Source organism: Panthera leo, chromosome D2 (assembly GCF_018350215.1).
Source record: "Panthera leo isolate Ple1 chromosome D2, P.leo_Ple1_pat1.1, whole genome shotgun sequence".
NCBI classification, from domain to species: Eukaryota; Metazoa; Chordata; class Mammalia; order Carnivora; family Felidae; genus Panthera; species Panthera leo.
The window spans coordinates 42,502,835-42,525,952 of record NC_056689.1 but is presented as its reverse complement, the minus strand read 5'-3'; the positions used below and the strand labels follow the sequence as shown (position 1 = coordinate 42,525,952).

Sequence of the window (23,118 nt, the reverse complement as noted above, 5' to 3'; positions counted from 1 at the left end):
GCAACCTGCTCCAGGTAATCCTGGTCTTGAAGAAACAAGGAGTAGACGCGAACTCAGTCCCACAGTCTGAGCTGTCCCAGCTAATCCATGAATAAGGAAAACAAATGTTTATTTTGAAAGTCACCAAAATTCTGAGATTGTTACACAGCATCCTGGGAGCATGGGCGGGGGGGGGGGGGGGGGGGGAGGAGTCTGAACAATGTGACAACTGTGAGCTCCTAGTGCCCTCAATAGCACCATATCCCTGCACTTTTCTAGCATCACATATAAAAAGGACTTCACCACCGTGTTTGGTTCATCTCTGGCCTCTGGGAGGCCTGAGAGACTATGCAAATGTTGACTGACAGGGAATCCACAGATCTTCTGGAGCCATTCCTCCATCCAGAAGGAGTATTCCCATTTCAACCCTTGCCCCAGGAGCTTTCTTAGGCTCATCTCTGATTCTAGATCAGACCTTAAGATAGAAAATCCTAAGATATTAAGTCAGTGGGAGCAAGAGTACCCAGGCCTCTCTTGCATATGGATTGTCTAAATCCCCACATTAGCAGTTGGGATCCAGAGAGGAAGAGTGTGGATTTGAGAGTAAAAAAGGTGGAATGATTCATCTGGAAGGTCACCATTTGCCCACAATTAATCTTTCTAAAATTTTCAGAATTGATGTTTTAAAAACATTTACCAACTTAATGAGTTTTACCGCTATTTCATAAGGCAAATGATATCTGTTTCTCTAAATGTATTTCTTCTTAAAATTAAAATGAAACTAAAGGGAAAAAAGCTAGATATGTACACATATCTAAAAAAAGGACAAATCCTATCTACCACTTAGTTCATGGTATATACATACAATTTTATTGGATCATACAGAATTACATCTAAGATGTACAAAATCAGGTTTCAAAGAATAAAATAAATTTGCAAATTAATCAATCTATTTAACATCACTTAAGAATGATTCTCAGTCTGAAAAGTCTTCCTCCATTGGGATTAGGAAGTCCGTATATAACAAATATTAAATTGGCCAAAGTCAAGCAGCTCAACTACATATGCCTCTGGAAGTTGAATATTGTTCCTACTTACCATTTTCAAGAGGTGCATCCTCAGGCAGGTCCACATCAAGCATAAGGTCATCATCCTCAAGGTCACATGATTCAAGATTATTCAGAATATCCTGTGAATAAAAGCAATAAAAAAATGCTATAACCTAGCTCAAAAAATGTATGTCATCATTAGTTTGGGAAACAACACTCTCTGATAGTCTGAATTTACTCAGTGTTTGTGTTGTAAAAATAAATTTTTTAAACAAAATCTAATAAAAAAGATTTAACTGGTTTACTTGTGAAGCTATTTGTAATATCCTTCTCTTACTCTTCCTCCCACCAATAATTTTTTTAATTTATTTTTTAAAACTTACACAATGCTCACTATCTGCAAGATATTGTTCAAGATACACTGAGAACTAAAAGCAAATGGAATAATTGTTACTAAAAAAGTAGAAACAAACAAGATACTTTACAAATATTAATTAATTTATTTAATCTTCAAAATAACCTTATGATTTAGTGACTAGTACAATTACAGGAAATAAATACACAAAGCCAAAATAGGATGCAAACACAGAAGGTCTATTTCCTGAGTCCGTGCTTTTACCAATTTCCCTGATAACATGAATAATCAAAGATGGTAAAGAATCTTCCAAATGTCATTCATATTTGGTGTGCAAGGTTATGTTTTATTATATCTAGGAATTGGACCACTGATGTAAAATAATGAAAGCCTTTAACAACATGATCATTCCGTTTCCTTTCTTGTGCCAAACCCACCTACTACTACCTTTGGCACCACTATCTCCTCAGTTTGCCTTAATTTGTTCGTTTTCTATAAAAGACTAATAGGACTGGACCAGTCAAATTGGTATAAGCAACCACTCCTGGGTTCTATGTGCAACCTTGCTAGCTATCACCTATCCTGAGAAAAGTAATGTTTTGCTTTCAAGGACTCTTATTCTGAAGTCTAGTTTAGGAAATAAAGTTTAAAGTTAGGAACTCAGTTTGACCTGTAACCCACTAGCAGATCCTTCCAATCCAATAATTGATTCAATACTGTAAGAACTTTTGTTAGTATAAATAAATAAAAAGATTAAAAATCTACAGAATTTTAAATAACTTAGAGATTATGGACTTGAAAAGCTCTTATAGAATGGGGATGTATATTTTATTACAGATGATATAAACAAAATTAGCATTTGTTCCCTATGTCACATATTCCATCCAAATCTTTCCAATTTTGTGTTGTTGGCCTTTCTTCCAAGATACACTGAGAACTAAAAGCAAATGGAATAATTGTTACTAAAAAAGTAGAAACAAACAAACAAACAAACAAACAAACAAAACCACCTCTGGATAATTTATTTAACCTTGACAGAAAAAGGGATATTTCACAGAACCTATTTCCATCATGAACTAACTGCTGTCCTTAGTATTTAAGTCTTCTTAAAAGTCAAAAAATAAAAACTAAAAATAAATAAATAAATAAACAAATACATAAATAAAAATTAAAATGTTGGACATGGAAAGAAACTGACAAAGGCCATAATAGTCAATTCACAAAATAGAAAATAAACAGCCAATAAATATAATGTAGGAAAGAATGCTAATACCAATGGTGATTTACCACAATTGAAAAGAATCTAGTACTCATTAATACTCCAGATGGGATTCGATTCATAAACTTTCTGGAAGCAATTTGTCAAAATTTAGCTAAAACCTTTTTTAAAAAATGTTTATTTATTTATTTTGAGAGAGATTGTGTGAAAGGGGGTAGGGTGGAGAGAGAGGGAGAGAGAAGATCTAAAACGGGCTCTATGCTGACAGCAGAGAGATCGATGTGGGACCTCTAACCTACGAACTGTGAGATCATAACCTGAGCCGAAGTCAGACGGTTCACCGACTGGGCCACCCAGGTGTCCCTAGCTAAAACCTTTTTTAAAAAGGCAAATTTTTCCTTTCTAAGAATTTATCACCCAGCAATAGACAAATGCAGAAAATGTATGTGTAAGTATGGCTATTGCAGCATTATTCAGAAAGGCAAAAAAAAAGAGAAACGTCCAAGAATGGAAAAATAGCTAAACACAAAGTATGATACAGTTATACAACAGAATATTATGTTTTCTTCCAAAAGAATAATGAAAAGGGGAGTCTGGGTGGCTCAGTCGGTTAAGCATCTGACTTCAGCTCAGGTCATGATCTCATGGTCCATGGGTTTGAGCCCAGCGTCACGCTCTGTGCTGACAGCCCAGTGTCAGGAGCTGCTTTGGATTCTGTGTCTCCCTCTCTCTCTGCCCTCCCCCCCACTCACGCTCAGTCTCTCTCTCTCTTTCTGTCAAAAATAAACATTAAAAATAATAATAATAATGTAAATGTATTTATAGACATGAAAAGATGTCAATTGGGGAAAAAACAGACTGTGTTGTTTCCAATCTTTTGCTCTTACAAATAATATTTCAATGAATCCTTATAAAACAAAAGTAATAAACTAAAATGAATGAGTCTAACGGTGTATCAAGTTGATAGTATTACACTCAGAGAGAAACTATTTCAAGTGAGGAAAAGTTCTCCAACTATTTTCAGTAATTATATTATGGTAGGTAGTAGTGGTGTTATTATTCTGAGATGATTATAAATACATGGATATAAATGAAAATAGCTATATTGGTGTTTGTTGAAAAGTGGATTCTCAGTCAGTTAAGCATCCAACTCTTGATTTCAACTCAGGTCATGATCTCTTGGTTTGTGAGTTGGGAGTCCCACACTGGACATCGCAATGTCAGTGCTTAGGATTCTCCCTCCCTCTCTTTTTGTCCCACCCTTGCTTGCTCTCTCTCTCTCTCCCAAGATATATAAATAAACTTAAAAAGATAAAAAAGAAAAAACATGGAAATTTAATAAAAACTCTATGTTCCTAAATGTAAGTGCAAAGTATTGGTGTAAACACAAAATGTTTTTCATCTTAAATGAAAAAATACATTTTTTCCACTGAAAAGGCCTAGATGTTAACTAAAAAAAAACCTAGGTCTCTACAACAGCATGTACAGAATTATCCATTTTATGGGGAAAAACCCACTGTATAGTATGCAAAGAAAAAAGCTGAAAGGAAACCAAAACATTGGTTATGGAGTTTTTCTTTTCTTTCTGTTTCTCTTTGTTAGAGTACCTGTAATTTCTCATTTTCTGCAATAAGTATTGACTTATGTAATTTTACTAAAAAAAAATCACATCCTCTATAAAAACTTTTGTCTGTTTGTATATGTACGAGTATATGTGAAACAAAATGAGGTGGGGTGCCTTCAGCCAGATCTGGTAATGAAGGACACAGCAGCGATTCAAAGGCAATAGAACCTCATTTTCTAAGTCCAGAGCAGACCTTGCTGAGACACATCAATCAGCAAAAGCATCACTGCCACCACCGACCACTGCCAAAAAGATGTTCAACGTTCTAACTAAACCCTACATTTGTTTTGTGGGGTTGTCTGTAGGTTTCATTTTATAATGAAAGGTTTAAAAAATTAGTCTTGAAGAGTAAGAATGAGCCTGCTCTAATGAATATAAAAGTGATGGAACAATTATGATATCACTCTGAGAAGGTACTAAGAAAACCCAATGGAAAGGAAGCGGAATCAGTTATCAATAATTACAGGGAGGAAGAGAGGGAGGAAAAGCCATCCATATTTATGCCCCAAAGTTAACACTCACCAATAAAAAAATTGCATATAATGTTTCATAAATTTATCTATTCACATGTGAGTATCTATTCCTATGTGAATGGGGTGGGGGGAAGAAGATTACATATGTGTAATGTGACTCCATCTATAATGCTAAAAAATACATTTAAACTTCAGGATGGTAATAAGCCAAAACACTGTTATCCTTTTCCATTATGTGAGATAATATGTAGTTACTTATGCTTTATATTTTTTATTTTTCTGTAGTAAGCTTTTATATAATATGCATAACTTCATGTTGGAAAATGTCTACTTCTCAGCATTAGCAGAGACGTTCAAACCACAGAAACCTAGCCTGAGTGTGGGAACCCATTAATCTGGCCCATTCCCTAACCATAATAAAAACCAGAGCTGTCTGCCCCTCTTACCTTCACTCAAACTATTCCAGACCACTTTGGGTGCGGGCCCTGCTCTACCCAGAAAGTCTCATTATGTGAGTAATAAATCTTTTCACACCCTCTTAGTGCACATGTGGCCTCATCAGTCTTGACATCTAAACAAATGTTGGAGGAGGGAAATTGACCCTGCCCCTCCACATAGCAAATATAAGACACACTCTCAATAATTCAATACATATAAAAACAATATATGCAAGGCACAACTCCAGGCACATGATATACCCATGCTAAACTACACTATGATATCACTGCTCAGTATCTATTTTGTATAGCCAAGGGACCAGCAGGGGCCTTGAATTGAAACTAACCCTCCCATGAGTGCATGCCCTAGAAAACAGCCCCAGTGTCAAAAGCAAATATAAGTTCTTGATATGACTTCCCCAATAGCCCTCATGAGCAACAATCACCCCACCTCCCAGGGCCTTTTCTTTGGGCACCTCTTAGATAGCCCATCGCAGGGCTTACCAAAATTCTGGTTTGAATTGACCAATCCTGCCTTAGCTTAAGAATCCCAAAGCATTCTAGCCATTGAACTTAATAAAGTCACACACCCCAGGTCCTGTGACTCTCCCGGTCTGCACTTGTATGGCCCTTTCAGACATGCCGAGTACTTCTCCAGAACTTGTTAATAATAAACTTCTCTATTTCAATTTCCCTTGTGGTCTTTAATTGAACTGGGGTTCACCATCCAACACCCCAGGGCTCTACATATAAAATGTCAATTTAACAAAGTCACAACAGCCCTCCAAGGCTACTTGTTTTCCCTCAAACAGACAGTTCCTTTACACGTGGTAATGGCTCAAGTACCTTGAAAGCACAATGGATGGATATCTAAGACTTGGCATGTCAGAGACAACCTAAAACAAAGTCAAGTCACAAAAATCCAAAGAACAAACAAATATGGCCCCTAGAACATGAAAGAGAATATCTTCTGCATAAACAGTATGCTAAGAGCACAGAAGCAAAAAAGCATAATCTATCCTAGGTGTTAGCAAATTTGTTTTTAAGACAAAAAGTAGGGGCGCCTGAGTGGCTCAGTCAGTTGAGCAGTCAACTTTGGCTCAGGTCATGATCTCACAGCTCATGGGTTCGAGCCCCACATTGGGCTCTATGCTGACAGCTCAGAGCCTGGAGGCTGCTTTGGATTCTGTGTCTCCATTTCTCTTTGCCCCTCCCAACTTATGCTCTGTCTCCATCTGTCTGTCTCTCTCTCTTTCTCAATAACAAATAAACATTAAAAAAAAAAAAAAGACAAAAAGTAAACACCTTAGATTTTGCAGACCCACAGACAAAATTGGTATATTATGTAGGTACTTAGATAACTAAAGTGTGACCACCTGAAATGTAAAAAACATTCTTATTTTGCAGGCTCTGAAAAACAAGGTAGTTGGTCAAATGTAGTTAACATGACACAGTTTACTGACATGCTCAATGTAAATAACTGTAAGTAGTTTGCTAATACTTGTTATGGACTGAATGTATGTACTTTCCCAAAATTCTTATGTTGAAGCCCTAACTCACAATATGAAGGTATTTGGAGGTAGGGCCTTCAGGAGGTAATTAGGTTTAGACAGAGTCAGGATGGTAGGAACCCCCACAATGGGATAAGTGTCATTAAAAGAAGAGAAAGAGACCAGAGCATACACACTCTCTCTCCCTGCCATGTTGAGGATATAGTAAGGTGGCTGTCTGCATGCCAGGATGAGGGTCTTCACCAGGGAATGAATTTCCTAACACCATGATCTTGAACTTCTAGCCTCCAAAAATGTGAAATTTATTTAAGCCACTCAGTCTACTGTATTTTGTTATAGTAGTCTTAGGTGACTAAGACAACACGCAAACACAGAGTATAAAGGGAAAATACAGAGAAGATCTATACCATGAACCACTATTTAGGCTATATTAAGGAGCTTGGACTTTATGTCAATGACTGATAAGTCTTCTCAAGTGGTAAATTGAGATCTGCACTAAAGAATATTATTCTGGCTGCTGTGTACAAAATGGACTTAAGTAGGAAAGAAAAACCAGTTTTTGGCACAAAACCAGACACTCAGATCAATGTAACAGAATAGAGAACCCAGAAATGGACCCACAAACGTATGGTCAACTAATCTTTGATAAAGCAAGAAAAAATATCCAATGGAATAAAGACAGTCTCTTCAGCAAATGGTGCTGGGAAAACTGGACAGCGACATGCAGAAGAATGAACCTGGACCACTTTCTTACACCATACACAAAAATAAACTCCAAATGGATCAAAGACCTAAATGTAAGACAGGGAGCCATCAAAATCCTTGGAGGAGAAAGCAGACAAAAACCTCTTTGATCTTGGCTGCAGCAACTTCTTACTCAACATGTCTCTGGAGGCAAGGGAAACAAAAGCAAAAAAGAACTATTGGGATCTCATCAAAATAAAAAGCTTCAGCACAGCAAGGAAACAATCAGCGAAACTAAAAGGCAACCAACGGAATGGGAGAAGATATGTGCAAATGACTTACCAAAGGGTTAGTATCCAAAATCTATAAAGAATTTATCAAACGCAACACCCAAAAAACCAAATAATCCAGTAAAGAAATGGGCAAAAGACATGAATAGACACTTCTCCAAAGAAGACATCGAGATGGCCAACCGGCACATGAAAAAATGCTCCACATCACTCATCATCAAGGAAATACAAATCAAAACCGCAATGAGATACCACCTCACATCTGTCAGAGTGGTTAACATTAACAACTTAGGCAACAACAGATGTTGGCAAGGATGCAGAGAAAGAGGTTCACTTTTGCACTGCTGGTGGGAATGCAAACTGGTGCAGTCACTCTGGAAAACAGTATGGAGGTTCCTCAAAAAATTAAAAATAGAACTACCCTATGACCCAGCAATTGCACTACTAAGTATCTATCCAAGGGATACAGGTGTATTGTTTTGAAGGGGCACATACACTCCAATGTTTACAGCAGCACTATCAACAATAGCCAAAGTATGGAAAGAGCCCAAATGTCCATTGATAGATGAATGGATAAAGAAAATGTGATATGTATATATACAATGGAGTATTACTCAGCAATCAAAAGAATGAAATCTTGCCATTTGCAACTATGTGGATGAAACTGGAGGGTATTATGCTAAGCAAAATTAGTCAGAGAAAGACAAATATCATATGACTACACTCATATGAGAAATTTAAGATACAAAACAGATGAACACAAGGGAAGGGAAGCAAAAATAATATAAAAACAAGGACGGAGACAAAACGTAAGAGACTCTTAAATACAGAGAACAAACAGAGAGTTGCTGGAGGGGGGATGGGCTAAATGGGTAAGGGGCACTAAGAAGACATTGCTCAGTAAATGACAATATATGAGTGTGGAGTGGGGTAAAGAGATTTGAGGTGAAGGAGTCACCACCACACAGATGACAAATGAAGGATGCTGAATAAGGAGTTTGACAAAAGAGATAGTACAGAGTCAAAGACTGGATTCTAACAGCAAACTCAGACAATTTTCCCCTATTCATCTTTATAAGAGGACTATGTTTCTCAGAATTATATCGAAGATATTATTAAGACTTTTCAGTAAGGATCTCAGCAAAGAGAGGAAGAAAAAAACTTAAATCTATTGCAATTTTCTTCACCAGCTTAGAAATCTATCATTCTGCACAGGTTAGGAACTACATTATTATACAAAGAAAGAAAACCATGTAACATGGAGACTAGTTAATGTGGGAAAGAGGTTTTGTTCCCATGTTTGTTATGCCAGGCTCCTCTAACTGGCAAGCCTGTACTTATTCAGAGCCAACATCCACATATACCTATTTTACTTGGGAGATCATCTAGTACAACTATAAGCTGGGAGTATGACAATGAGAACCTGAATCTGTATACTCTGGCTCCTAGAGGCTTCCCACAAGCCTCATTGGAATTAAAACTCTGAGTACATATTAGCAAAATCATCATACAATTTCCTTGGCTCTGAGAATACTTTTCCATTCAAATAGAGCAAGCTATGAGACGGTGGGCCAGTTCTTCTTTCCATGAGTTCCTCCTTCACTAAGAAATTAAAGAAAGCCTCCAAGTTTTTGACAAATGAATAGCACCATTACTGTCTATTGTAAATATAATGCAGTAAAATTAATTTTTTCTTATTGTATATAGTTTATGAATTTTAAAACACATATAAACACCAATACAACCAGGACACAGAACAGTGTCTTCACATGAAAATCTCCCGTCCAATCACAGTTACACCCTCCTCCTACCCATAACACCTGACAAACAATGATCTGTTCTCCAACACTACAGATTTGTCTTTCAAGAATGTCATATAAATGGAATCACACCGTATGTAACCTTTTCAAAGTTTATTTATTTTTGAGAGAGAGACAGAGCACAAGCAGGGGAGGAGCAGAGAGAGAGAGAGAGGGAGACACAGAATCTGAAGCAAGCCCCATGCTCCGAGCTGTCAGCACAGAGCCCAACGCGAAGCTTGAACCCACAATCTATGAGATCATGACCTGAGCTGAAGCTGGACGCTTAACCAACAGAGCCACCCAGGAGCCTCCATATGTAACCCTTTCAGACCGGCTTCTTTTACTCAACAAAATGCCTTCAAGATTCACCTATGCTATGAATATATCAATAATTCATTACTTTTTATGGCTGAGTAGTTATCCATTGCATGGATGTACCAGTTTGCGTATCCATTTACTCATTGAAGGACATTTTTTTTTCCAGTTTTTAGCTATTATGAATAAAACTATTATGAACATTCATGTATAGGTTTTAGTATGAATATAAACTTTCCTCTCTCTAGGGTAAATAGGCAAGAGTAGGATTGCTGGGTGGACATAGTAAGTACATGATTGACTTCTTAAGAAACTTCTAAACCATGTCCCAGAGTTGCTCTAAGGTTCTGCATTCCAGTTATCAATGAGGCTGGCCTTTCCAATATGCCCCTCCCCAGCTTGACTACATATCTTAAGACAGCAGATCTTTTTCCCATTTTAGGACCTTGGTCCCTGTTTCCAAGGAGCTTAGTGGAGACCTTATTCACAAAAAATTGTGTTTCTTTGTTCTAACCTGTCTGGGGTTACCTGAATGTCTGACACAAAGTGCTTGTCTTTGTTTTGCTTAACTTGGAATTCACACAGGGTAGAAAAACAATGGGCATTTCTCAAAACTACTGTAAGGCAAACAATCCATAATCACCCTGGAGCAAAATATGACTGTTGATACATATAATTGAATACTGAAAGACTGAGAGGAAGACTGGCGAGAGTGTGTCCTTGGGAAATTAGACAATCCAAAGGTGCCAAGAATAATGGGGAATTTAGAAAGCTCCAAAATAGCCCAGGGCAGGATACATTCTCAGTAAAGACCTAAGAGGACCCAAAACTTTCAACTCCAGCTGATCTCTAGGCTTGAAAAAGTAGTAAGTGAAGGTTAAGGCAGAGTTATAAAAGGTCAGCCTAAGCACTGAAGAAGTACCCCAACAAAGAACCAGAGTGCAAAGATGAAAGAAAAGGAGGTGTTTTTTTTTTAATTTTGACTTTGAGATTTTTATTTTCCTGCTTTGAATTATTTTTTTTCTGCCTCCCTTCCTCCTCCTGTTCTGTCTTACTCTCCTTCTCTCCTCCTTTTCTCTTTCTTTCCTTTTTTTGTTTCTGGCATTCAAGGAAATGTCTGCATAAAACACTAAATAAACACAGATTAAAGTAACACAAACTTCTTAGATCAAGCATGACAAGAGAGGTTTTACAAAAATAGTTTAGAAAAGTTACTTAAAAAGCAAACAAAGCGAGTAGCAAAACAAACCCTAAAGAAGGTGAAGAATATGATTTCCAGTGTTGTCACATTAAAATATTCAAAATGCCCAGTTTTCAACAAAAACTTGGAGTCATGCAAAAAAATATCATCCATAGAAAAAAAATGAACAGAAATGATCCCTGAAGAAGCCCAAGGACTGATTGAACTTTGTCTATTGACAGACTTAAAAAAAAAGTCTTCAATATGATCAAAGAACTCAAGAAAACCATAGGCAAAGTATATCTAACCAAGAGAACATCAGTGAAGAGACAAAAAACAACAATTCTGGAGTTAAAGTGTAACTTAAATGAAAAATTCACTAAAACTCTTGGGTATATATCCACAATAAGTAAAAGCAGGATCTCAAAGAGATATGTATACATCCACATCAACTGCCGTATTATTCCCGACAGTCATGAGATGGAAGAATCCAAATGTCCATCAAAAAATGAATGGATAAATGTGGTATATACATAATATAATGGAATATTATTCTTCTTTAAAAAGAAGGAGAGCTTATCACATACAACAACACAGATGAACCTTGAGGACACTATGCTAAGTGAAATCGGCCAGTCACAAAATGATAAATATTGCATGGTTCCACATATATGAAGTAATTAGAATAGTTAAATTCACAGACACAGTAAGCAAAATGGTGGTTACCAGGGACTGGAGGGGAGAAGGGAAAGGAGAGCTTGTTGTTCAATGGATACAGTTTCAATTGTGCAAGATAAAAGAGTTCTAGAGATCTGTTGCACAACAATATGAATGTAGTTAATGCTACTGAACTGTACTTTAAAATAGCTGAGGGGCACCTGGGTGGCTCAGTTGGTTAAGCAGCCGACTTCGGCTCAGGTCAAGATCTCGCGGTCCGTGAGTTCGAGCCCCGCGTCGGGCTCTGTGCTGACAGCTCAGAGCCTGGAGCCTGTTTTAGATTCTGTGACTCCCTCTCTCTGACCCTTCCCTGTTCATGCTTTGTCTCTCTCTGTCTCAAAAATAAATAAACGTTAAAAAATAATAATAATAAAAAATAAATAAAATAAAATAAAATAGCTGAAATGATCAATTTTATGTAATTTTTTTACCACAATTAAAAATTAAGAAAGTAGAATTAACTGACAACTGTTAAGAATGAAGAGATTATACAATTGTAAACTTACATTTTTTGCATACCTACTTGATGCCAGGTATTGTGGTAATCATTTCAAATAAATTATTTCATTTAGTCCTCATGAAAAAAAAAGAACAAAAAATCACTAGACAGTTTCAATAGCAGATTTGAGCAGGGAGACAAAAAAATCAACAAAACTGAAGTTCTGTCCATTGCAATTATTCAGGCTAAGTAAAAGAAAGAAAAAAAAATGAATACAAATAAAAGGATTGAGAGATTTCTGAAGATACATACAGTCAGGCATTCCAATATACGCATGGTAAGAACTTCAGAAGGAGAAGAAAATGAAAAACAGGCAGAAAACATATCTGAAAAAATAATGGCCAAAAACTTCTCAAATTTAAAAAAAGACAAGAATTTACACTCTGAGGAAGCAAATTGAATTACAAAAAGAATAAAAGCAGATAGCACACCAAGGCACATTATATTCAATTTGTCAAAAGACAAAGACAAAGTTAAAATCTGTAAAGCACCTTGCATTATATGCAAGAAATCCACAGTAAAATTAAGTGTCAAGTTCTCACCACAAAGCACGGAGGGCAGAAGCCAATGGGATAACATTCTGAAAGTGCTGAAAGAAAACTCAAACAAGAATTCTCACCCAAGAAAACTATCCTTCAAAAATGAAGGAGAACTTCAGAGATTACAAAATAAAAACAAAAGGAGAAAACAAAACAAAGAAAATGAGTTTGTAACTAGTATAATTGCCTTACCAAAAAATGGTAAAGGGGTCATTCAGGCCCTATATAAATAAGAATTATAAATCCATGTTAACGGGTATACAATGTATTAAGATATAACCTGTGACAATAACATAAATAAAAAGGGAACAAAATTATATAGGAGCTGAGTTTTTATATACTATTGAAGCTAAATTTGTATCAATTCAAACTAGATTGTTATAAATTTAGGATTTTCATTATAATTCCTAGGTAACCAAAGAAATATTTTAGATACACACATTTCTGCATCCATGTGCATCAGGGAAGTTGGTCTGTAATTCTTTTTAGTGGGGTCTTTGTCTGGTTTTGGAATCAAGGTAATGCTGGACTTGTAGAGTGAGTTTGGAAGTCTTCCTTCCATTTCTATTTTTTGGAACAGCTTCAAAAGACTAAGTATTAACTCTTCTTTAAATGTTTGGTAGAATTCCCCTGGGAAGCCATCCAGCCCTGGACTCGTTTGTTGGGTGATTTTTAATTATTGATTCAATTTCTTTACTGGTTATGGGTCTGTCCAAATTTTCTATTTCATCCTGTTTCGGTTTTGGTAGTTCAATATGTTTCTAAAAATTTATCCATTTCTTCCAGATTGCCCAATCTGTTGGCATATAATTGCTCATAATTCTCTTATTGTTTGTATTTCTGTGGTGTTCATTGTGATCTCTCCTCTTTCATTCATGATCTTATTTACTTGGGTCCTTTCCCAGATACACACATTTTAAAAATTAGAAGAGAATCAAAAATGTATACTTCAAAAAAAAAAATCAATTAATTTCAAAAAGTAGGAGTGCCTGGGTAGCTTGGTCAGTTGAGGGTCGACTTCCACTCAGGTCATGATCTTGCAGTTCACAAGTTCAAGCACCTCGTTGGGGTCTGTGCTGACAGCTCAGAGCCTAGACCCTGCTTTGGATTCTGTGTCTCCCTCTCCCTCTGCCCCTCCCCTGTTTGTGCTCTGTCTCTGTCTCTCAAAAATAAACATTAATATATATATATATTATATATTTATATTATATATTATATTGCATATAATATATATTTATTTGTTCTATATATTTAAAATTATTTATTTATAATTTAATATATAATAAAATAATTATATATTTATAATTTAATATATTTATATTTTATATAATATATAATATTTAATAATATAATATTTATATATATATACTACCCTGATACAAATGCCAGACAAAAACACTACAAGAAAAAAAAAATTCAAATATCCTTGCACTATGGATATAAAAATATCCACATGTACTAGAATATATACTAATAAATTCAACCAATCAGCATATCAAAAGGATTATATAACTGGGATTTACCCTAGGAATATAAGCACAGTTCCACATATGAAAATCAATGTAATACACCACATTAATAGAACAAAAAAAACACAGCACTTCAATTAATACAGAAATAACATTCAACAAAACTGATCATTCTTTCATAACAAAAACATTCAGAAATATGGAAATGTAATGGAACTTTCTCAACATTATAAAAGGCCTATATAAAAAAAAAGAAAAAAACACATACTTAACATACTCAGTAGTGAAAGACTGAAAAGTTTTTTCCCTAAAATCAGAAGCAATACGAGGATGCATGCTTTCACCAATGCTAGTCAACAATTATCCAAGAAAATTAAATAAAAAGGCATCTGAATTGGAAGAGAAGTAAAACTATCTCTTTTCAAGGATGACGATTTTATTTATACATGATCATATATATATATAAATATGTGTATACATATATATGTATGTATACATATGTGTATACATATATATGTATATATACACATATATATGTATGTATACATGTGTATACATATATATGTATATATACATATATATGTATACACATATATGATCATATATATACATATATACATAGATACATATATACATATATCATCCCAAAGAATCCACGAATTACTAGAGCTAATAATAAATTCAGCAAAGTTGCAGAGTACAAAGTCAACACTGAAAAATCAGTTATTTTTTTTCCTATACACCAAAAGGAACAATCCAAAAAAAAAAATTAAAAAAACAATATTAACCATGGCATCCAAAAACAAAAAGCCTAGAATAAATTTAACCAAGGAGGTAAAAGACTTACATGCTGAAAAAGACCTCTAGATAAATGAAAAGACATTTTGTGCTCATAAATTATAAGAATTATGTTGTTAAGATGGCTACTACCCAAAGCAATCTATATTTTCAATGACATCTCTTTTAAAATTCTAATGGTCTTTGTTGAAGAAATGGAAAAACTGATTCTAAAATTCAAATGAAAATGTGAAGGGTCCCAAATACCAGAACAGTATTAAAAAAGTACAAGTTTGGAAGACTCATACTTCCTGATTTCAAAACTTATCATGGGGCGCCTGGGTGGCTCAGTCAGTTAAGCATCCGACTTCAGCTCGGGTCACGATCTCGGGGTCCGTGAGTTCGAGCCCCACGTCGGCCTCTGGGCTGATGGCTTGGAGCCTGGAGCCTGCTTCAGATTCTGTGTCTCCCTCTCTCTCTGCCCCTCCCCCATTCATGCTGTCTGTCTTTGTCTCAAAAGTAAACGTTAAAAAAAAATTTTTTTTGAAAAAAAAAACATCATTATGATAGAGTAATCAAAACATGTAATTACAGATTACTACAGTATTCAAAACAGTGTGTTACTGACAAAATGACAGAGATACAGATCAAAAGAACAGAACTGAGAGAACAGAAATAAATGTATACACCTCTGGCCAACTAATTTTTGACAAGGGTGACAATATGCACTCAATAAGGAGAGAATCATCTCTTCAACAAATGGTGCTGAGAGAGTTGAATATCCACATGCAAAAGAATGAAGTTGGACCATTTCTTCACACCATAGAACTGCAGAGAAAAACTAAATGGATCAACAATCTAAACATAAGAACTAAAACCATAAAACTTCAGAGGAAAACACAGAGTTAAATCTCCATAACTTTAGATGTTGCAATGAATTCTTAAGATATGACATGAAGAGGGGTGCCTGAGTGGTTCAGTTAAATGTCCAACTCTTGATCTTGGCTCAGATCATGATCTCATGGTTCGTTAGACTTAGCTCCAAGTCAGGCTCTGTGCTGATGGCATGGAGCCTGCTTGGGATTCTCTCTCCCTCTCGCTCTCTGCCCCTTCTCCACTCGGCTTTCTCTCTCTTTCTCTCAAAATAAACATTAAAAACGAGATACTACATCAAGAGCATAATGAAAGAAAATATAAATTGGACTTCATCAAAATTAAATTTGCACTTCATCAAAATTGTGGATCATAGGATATTATCAACAAAGTAGAAAGACAACCTACAGAATAGGAGAAAATGTTTGCAAATCATGTGTCTGATAAGTGTCTAGTATCCAAAATGTATGAAAATACAAACCAAAATTTTAAAAAAGGGGTAAAGGACTGAATAGACATTTCTCTGAAAAAGATATACAAATAGCCAGGAAGCACAAGAAAAATGAACAACATCACTATTCATTTGGGAAATGTAAATCAAAGCCAAATAAAATATCATTTAACACCTAGTAGGATGGCTGTATTTAAAAAAAAAAAAAAATTAAGGTTAAAAAAAATTAAATGAAAAAAACAAAACTGTTATCAAGGATATAGAAAACCTAAAGACTTATACATTGCTAGTGGTTTGTAAAATGATTCAGCCGTAAGGTGAATATATCCATATTTGCTTACTTTTTCTAAAAGCATTTGAGTAACAAAAAATACATAAAAATTTTTTAAACTAGAATAGATATATTCATATTTCTTTCCCTGCTTAGCCTCAGTAATATTATATTCTTATGAAATATAGATATCGCTTGGATATTTGGGTGGTTTCCAATCTTATTATTACAAACAATGTTTAAATGAATCCCTAAAAATCAAAAGTAAAATTATACACACAAAACCAACTATATATCAAGTTCATGGAATAACCATTCAGGGAGAAACTATTTCAAGTAGAAAAAAAAAAGAAACAAAAACCCTCAAGCTGTTTTTAGTAATTATATTTTCTATGGTAGTATTATTATTCAGAAACCTTCATAGAACAAGATAATCCCATCAACCATTGCATTCCCTACATTAAGACATCACCAAGCAGTTCTGGTTTTACAATACTAGGTAAGGCATAATATTATTCTCCATAAAACATTCAGGTAAAGGAAACCAATCATTTCACATAAAGCCTATTTAAACATTCCAGTTTTCATCTGAACTTTTATTTTAATCCCATCAATCCATAAACATAACTATATTCTCTCAGTCTAAAAGTAGCCCTAGTTAGGACATCATCAACAGGTTTTGATACCAAAACCTGGGGGTTCCTGTGGTAAGGAGTCTCAGAAAGGTCTCGTTTACACCCAGTCACCATTTTACCCACTGGCATACGTTAAGGCCTTAGGTCCTCAGAGGGGAAGAAGTAAGAGCCAAGAGACCTTGATCCTTCTTCAATCTTCATTTTGACTTATCTACCAGATCACAGTGTCAGGTGATTCCAGGTCAGCTTTCTCATTTCCATCTTTGCCTTTCACCTTTTAAATTCCTCCAAACTGGGATAAATAGGGTGGAGTCATAGGGGCCCTGTAAGGTTGTGGAGCCAGCACTAGCTCCCATTGGTACACTCAATCTTCAATAGCCCTATATTAATACCTCTGCTTCAACCTCATTAATGTTCAATACATTCATCCCATGTCTAATAAACATTGAGCCCTGAAAGAACAAGTCCCTAGGCACTCCCCTTCTGTCTTTCTCCTTTACCTTGTTAATGATTCTATTTTTTCTTAAACATCTTTAATACCTCTAAGGGAAACTGAAACAGTAAATATGACAAAGTTTTTTGAACAGTTGCTTGGTTTTACAGCATGGTTACATGGGGTACCCATTTAAAAGGGCCCCCCTGGGCACCTAGGTGGCTCAGCTGGTTCAGTGTGCCGACTCTTGATTTCAGGTCAGGTTGTGATCCCAGGGGGGTAGGACTGAGCCCTGCACTGGGCTCCACACTGAACATGAAACTTGCTTAAGATTCTTTCTCCAGAGACACCTGGGTGGCTCAGTCAGTTAGGCAACCGACTTTAGCTCCGGTCATGATCTCACAGTTTGTGGGTTCAAGTTCTGCATCAGGCTCTGTGCTGACAACTCGGAGCCTGGAGCCTGGAGCCTGCTTTGGATTCTACATCTCCCTCTCTCTCTGCCCCTACCCTGCTCATGCTCTGACTCTGTCTCAAAAATAAATAAACATTTAAAAAAATTAAAAAAAGAAAAGATTCTCTTTCTCCAGTGTGGAGGTTCTTCAAAAAATTAAAAATAGAATTACCCTGTGACCTAGTAATTGCGCTACTAGAAATTTATCCAAAGGGTACAGGAGTGCTGATGCATAGGGGCACATGTACCCCAATGTTTACAGCAGCGCTATCAACAATAGCCAAATTATGGAAAGAGCCCAAATGTTCATCAACTGATGAATGGATAAAGATGTGGTATATATATACAATGGAATACTCCTTGGCAATGAGGAAGAATGAAATCTTGCCATTTGCAACAACATGGATGGAAGGAGGGTATTATGCTAAATGAAATAAGTCAGTCAGAGAAAGAGACATCATATGTTCTCACTCATATGTGGAATTTGAGAAACTTAACAGAAGACCATGGGGGAAAGAAAAGGGGAAAAATAGTTTCAAACACAAAGAGAGGCAAACCATAAGAGACTCTTAAATACAGAGAACAAACTGAGGGTAGATGGGGAGAGGGCGGTGGGAGGGAGGGGGAAATGGGTGATGGGCACTGAGGAGGGCACTTCTTGGGAGGAGCACTGGATGTTGCATGTAAGTGATGAATCATGGGAATCTACTCCCAAAGCGAAGAGCACACTGTATACACTGTATGTTAGCTAACTTGACAATAAATTTTATTTAAAAAAAAAAAAACAGATTCTGTTTCTCTTTCCCTCTGCTTCTCTCTCTGGCGCTCTCTCTCTCTCTCTCTCTCTCTCTCTCTCAAATAAAAAGAAATGAAAAATAAAAAAAATAAAAGGGGCCTCCTTAATCACAGCAGTTATCATGATCTGGTTCAGGGGCATATTCCATAGATGACTATCCCAAGTACCATAAACCCTCTCCAGTATGGCTTGCTAAAAGGTATATAGCCACTTCATCTGGGGCTTTCCACTACACGTTTATAGAAGAAAGATACTTTCTCTTCTCAGGAAACAAACTTTACAGCAGCTTTTATCCAGTCCACCAGGCTACCTGTTCCCACTGCATTATAGCCATTTGTGACTGTTACATAGTGAGCTGTGCATTCTGTGTCAACCAAACACTCTCTTCCAGTCTGCAGCATTCAAAACCAAAGATATTGACCCTAAATTAGTCACTCTTACAATCCATTTCAGTAAAAGTTCTTCAAGAAACTAATGAGTACACATTCATAATATGAGACAACTCCTTGGCACTATAACCCCTGGTGTCAGAAGTTTCTTGGTTTTGCCTTCCTTCCAACTGGACTATCTTCCTAGTAACCAGAGGTCATAATAATACTCTCTGTTGTCCCAGAATAATCTTTCCCACTGCTGGTGGCTTTAAGACTATTGGGTTGTAGTTCAGACTGACTGAAATCTAAGCTTGGCTCAGTATCAAAATCCACTCCAGAACTCTATATTACTTTCATTTTAGCTATGCACATAACAATAATCAAGGAATTGTATATTTAGGTGGTTTCTCATGTATATATCCAGTGAGCCATCTCATTGGGAGTTGAATCCACCAACACTTCTAAATTCCATTCCATACTTTTACTTATGGATCACAGTATAGGTGCACTTTCATATCATGAGTGAATATACAGCAATCCCAAAATTAAAAATTCATTACCCCTTTGCCCCCTCATCCCTTCTCTTCTCAAACCACCTGTTGCAGTCAGTCAGGGTTGATATAGCAAATTTCACTTTTTATGACACAAACTGCAGTGACCTTTCATGCTAACTATCCAGAGTTAAAACAAACTCCAAAGGTTAAAAGTAGAGCCTTCCAAAGACTGACCTTAATTCAGATACCACCAGCTAAAATTCAGGGGCTCCTAGGCCCTAAACAAATCCAGAGGTTCCTGCTATTCCCTCCCTCGGGTTCAATAATTCATTAGAACAACTCACAAAACTCAGGAGGGCAATATAGTTTACAATTACAATTTTGTTATGGCAAAAAGTATATTAATCATGACCGGCTAAAAGAACAGATACAGAGGGCAAGGTCTAGGATTACCCCAAATGCAAAGCTTCTGTATTCTCTCTCTGTGGAATCAAAATAGGTCACCTCCTTGGTATAGTGATGAGTAGCAATATGCACAGAGTACTGTTAACCAGGGATGCTCATCTGTGATTCAGTGTCTAGAGATTTTATTGGAGTATCCTTACATAGGCAATTGATCAAATCATTGGCTATATACTGAACTCAATCTCCATCCCACTTCCTCTGTTCCCCAGAGGTCAGACTAATATCATATGGCTCAATGCCCCAACTCTATAAATCACAGGTTTGGTTGTTCTTTCTCCCCATCCTGAGTCATCTCATTAGCATTAACTATTAAGGTCACTGTGAACAAAAACACTCCCATCACTTCAGAAATTCCAGAGATGGAGATGTTCTCATGCACACACTAGATACAAAAGCCCGCTGAATTCTTTGTTATACAACACAGGACTTACTATAAGACAAAACAAGACAACAACACAGCATGTTATTGGCTAAATAGACACATAGATCAATAGAACAGAACAAAGCTCAGAAGTAGATCAACACAAATATACTCAACTGATTCTGACAAAGGAGAAAAGGCAATTCAATATAGAAAGGATAGTCTTTTCAACAAATAGTGCTGCAACTCTTAGACAAAATTATATGCAAAAAAATTAACACAAATACAAGTATATACAAAAATTAACTCAAAATGGATCATAGACCAAAATGTAAAATACAAGACTATAAAACTTTTTGAAGTAAACAAAGTAGAAAACCTACATGACCGTGGGTTTAATGATTTTTTTAACTATACTATGAATAGCATTATCTGTGAAAGAAAACATTGATAATTTGGAATTTATTAAAACTTCTGCTCTGTGAAAGATGCTTTTAAGAGAATGAAAAGACAAGGCATAGACTAGGAGAAAATATTTGTAAAACACATATCTGATAAAAGATTTATATCCAATATATACAGAGAACACTTAAAACTCAACAAGAAAACAAATCAATTAAAAAAAAATGGGCAACAGATCTAAACTGACATTTCACCCAAGATATACAGATGACAAATAAGCATATGAAAAGATGTTCAGCATTATTTGTCATTAGGGAATCGCAAATTTAAAACAACGAGATACCACTGTACACCTATTAAAATGCCTAAAATCCAAAACACTGACAATATCAACTGCTGGTGAGAATGAAGAGCAACTGGAACTCTCACTCACTGCTAGTGGGGATGCAAAATGGTAGTTACTTTACAAAACAGTTTGGCAGTTTCCTACAAGGCTAAACATAACCTTACCATATGATCAAGCAACTGCACTCTTTGGTATTTCCCAAAATAATTAAAAACAACAACAACAACAATGACATCTGTCCACAGAAATACCTGCATGTGGATATTTATGGCAGCCTTATTGATAATGACCCAAAATTGGAAGCAACCAAGATTTCCTTTGATAAATGGATGGATAAACAAACTGTGGTAAATCCATGCAATGTAATACTATTTATCAATTTAAAAAATGAGGTATCTGGGGCGCCTGGGTGGCTCAGTCGATTAAGCGTCCAACTTCGGCTCAGGTCAAGATCTCACAGTCCATGAGTTCAAGTCCCACACCGGGCTCTGTGCTGACAGCTCAGCCTGGAGCCTGCTTCAGATTGTGTCTTCCTTTCTCTCTGCCCCTCCCCCTCTCATGCTCTGTCTCCCTCTCTCAAAAATAAGTCAACATTAAAAAAAAATTTTTTTAATAAAAAATAAATTAAAAATGAGGTATCAAGTCACAAAAAAGACATGGATGAATCTCTAATGCATATTGCTAAATGAAAGAAGCCAGTATGAAAAAGCTATATACACTGTATGATTTCAATTACATGACATTCTTAAAAAGGCAAAACTATAGAGATATATCAGTGTTTGCCAGTGGTTCACTGGGGAGAGGGATAAATAGATGAAGTGTAGGGAATATTTTTAGGATGGTAAAAGTATTCTTTATGATACTGTAATGGTGAACACAAAACATAAGCATGTCAAAATCCACTGAACTTTACAGCACAAGGAGTAAACCTTAATGTATGCAAATTTAAAAAATATTTTAGGAAATAAGGGTCCCTGGAGGGAGTGCAGAATGTGACAGAAGTCTAAATGTATTACAAATATATGAAACCACCTCACTGAAAGGGATGAGTGGTATAAGGTTGACCTAAGTAACTTCAGAAATGAAAGGAGTCTTAAGACTAAAAGCTAAGAAATTCCATAAGCACTAGTTAATAAAGGTGTTTCCTGTCAGAGTACAAAGTGACAATCTGATAGGACTATATATGTGTACTGGAACTGAACAATTACATACATGGATGGCTGACGGTAAGCACCTTTCTCCCTGTTGGAGTGGGGGTTACAAACAAACAAGGGGTAGAAGCAAGAATTATGCACAAGGTAATGGGTTAGAATTGGACATATCAATTTGTGAACTCATATTTAGCTCAAAATACGAATGTTAACATACAGAAATATTTATTGATAGGTGTATATACACAGGTTAGTACACACACACACATCTCCGCTTTCAGCTGACAAAATCCAGAACCAAAACCCTGGTTGCCACACACCTCACATGCAAATTTTGGTTTCTAATACAATTCTCCAATTAGAAACGAAGGCTCTTTGGAGAAAAGGGCTGATTCTAAGACTGAGGCAGGAAATATACAAGATGAGGTTGGGGCATCTTGTAGTGCTAGAAAGCTTAAAACAAACAAACAAAAAAAGGTACTCAAAACAAAATAACAAAAAATACAATGATAGGGGTATGAATTAGAACCAAAAGTATAAAATATATAAGCCCACACTGATATAAAGAAATGACTAAATAAATAAACAAATACATGAGGAAGAAAAGACAAATCCCTTTCCATCTTGCAGTAGAAATCCAAATAATTTACACAGACATACTCCACCCTTACGGAGGTAGAGCATAACTAGCTACTCCAT

At 36.0% G+C, this 23,118-nt stretch overlaps 1 protein-coding gene across 5 annotated transcripts in view; it reads right to left on the bottom strand.

Annotated features, from left to right (window-relative positions):
• The window catches only part of CCSER2 (coiled-coil serine rich protein 2), a 186,860-nt gene that overhangs the window by 92,526 nt on the left and 71,216 nt on the right, over positions 1-23,118 (bottom strand). For all 5 annotated transcript variants that reach the window (XM_042907896.1, XM_042907895.1, XM_042907900.1 and 2 more), the window contains one exon: positions 1,078-1,168. In XM_042907896.1, coding sequence (XP_042763830.1) covers positions 1,078-1,168 — 91 coding nt within the window. The remainder of the gene's footprint in view (positions 1-1,077; positions 1,169-23,118) is intronic.